Source organism: Sesamum indicum, unplaced genomic scaffold, assembly GCF_000512975.1.
Source record: "Sesamum indicum cultivar Zhongzhi No. 13 unplaced genomic scaffold, S_indicum_v1.0 C02479, whole genome shotgun sequence".
Taxonomy (NCBI): Eukaryota; Viridiplantae; Streptophyta; class Magnoliopsida; order Lamiales; family Pedaliaceae; genus Sesamum; species Sesamum indicum.
In genome coordinates this window covers 1-739 of record NW_011630626.1, presented here as the reverse complement: position 1 = coordinate 739, position 739 = coordinate 1, and the positions used below count along the sequence as shown (strand labels likewise).

Here is a 739-nt window from a genome sequence, read left to right as displayed (position 1 = left end):
TTTTTATTGTAGACGAAAAGCTATGCACAGGGTGTGTGCTTGATGCAATCACTTTGTTTGGTCCTCAAGTGAGCAGCTGCTTGCTTAATAATTCTGTAATCTAGGCCATTCACTCTTTTATCAATCCTGTGGATCAGAACCCAGGACAGATTTAGAGGAATTCTCTTTTTCCTCTGTTGAAGATGTACGATGAACATGGGTCTGAGTTTTACTTAAATCGTCATACAACTCATCATACTTCTCCCTGAGTGCTTGAAGCTTCAGTTCACTGTCATGGATCCGTGAATCCATGTTAAACTCCTGGATATTGACATGACCTTCAAGCATGCTAACCACCTCTGACATCGCAGGTCTTAGTGTTGGAGCAGGACTCGTGCACAAGAGAGCAACTCTGATAATTTTTTCTGCCTCGTTTTTATTGAAGTTAGAACCCAGCCTTGGATCCACAAGCTCCATGAGACTTCCTTTCTTCTGAAGAACAAGAGCCTGAAACAGGAGCAAATTAGGAATGAGAAGACCATGGCATAGAATAAGAAATCATGATCATATCATTAGATGCACTCAAGACAAGCCATGGAAACTGAGAGAACTCTTCTTTGCTCTAACATCTGATTTTTCTTACCCAGTCAAGAAGACAAAAGAAATTCTCACTGGGGCTAAATTTCATGTTGCTCTTTCCAGCAACAATTTCTAATGCAACGACGCCAAAGCTGTAGACATCTGCTTTATGGGTTAAGTG

The 739-nt window shown here is 41.0% G+C and overlaps 1 protein-coding gene across 1 annotated transcript; it reads right to left on the bottom strand.

The window, feature by feature from the left end:
- Positions 1–6: 6 nt before the first annotated feature.
- On the bottom strand, positions 7–733 carry LOC105155325 (probable LRR receptor-like serine/threonine-protein kinase At1g53430). The gene is made up of 2 exons (XM_011071198.2): positions 623–733; positions 7–486 (listed from the first exon to the last, which is right to left on the bottom strand). Exons 1-2 carry the CDS (start codon positions 665–667, stop codon positions 121–123), a joined length of 411 nt encoding a protein of 136 aa, XP_011069500.1. The 5' UTR covers positions 668–733; the 3' UTR covers positions 7–120.
- Positions 734–739: the final 6 nt, after the last annotated feature.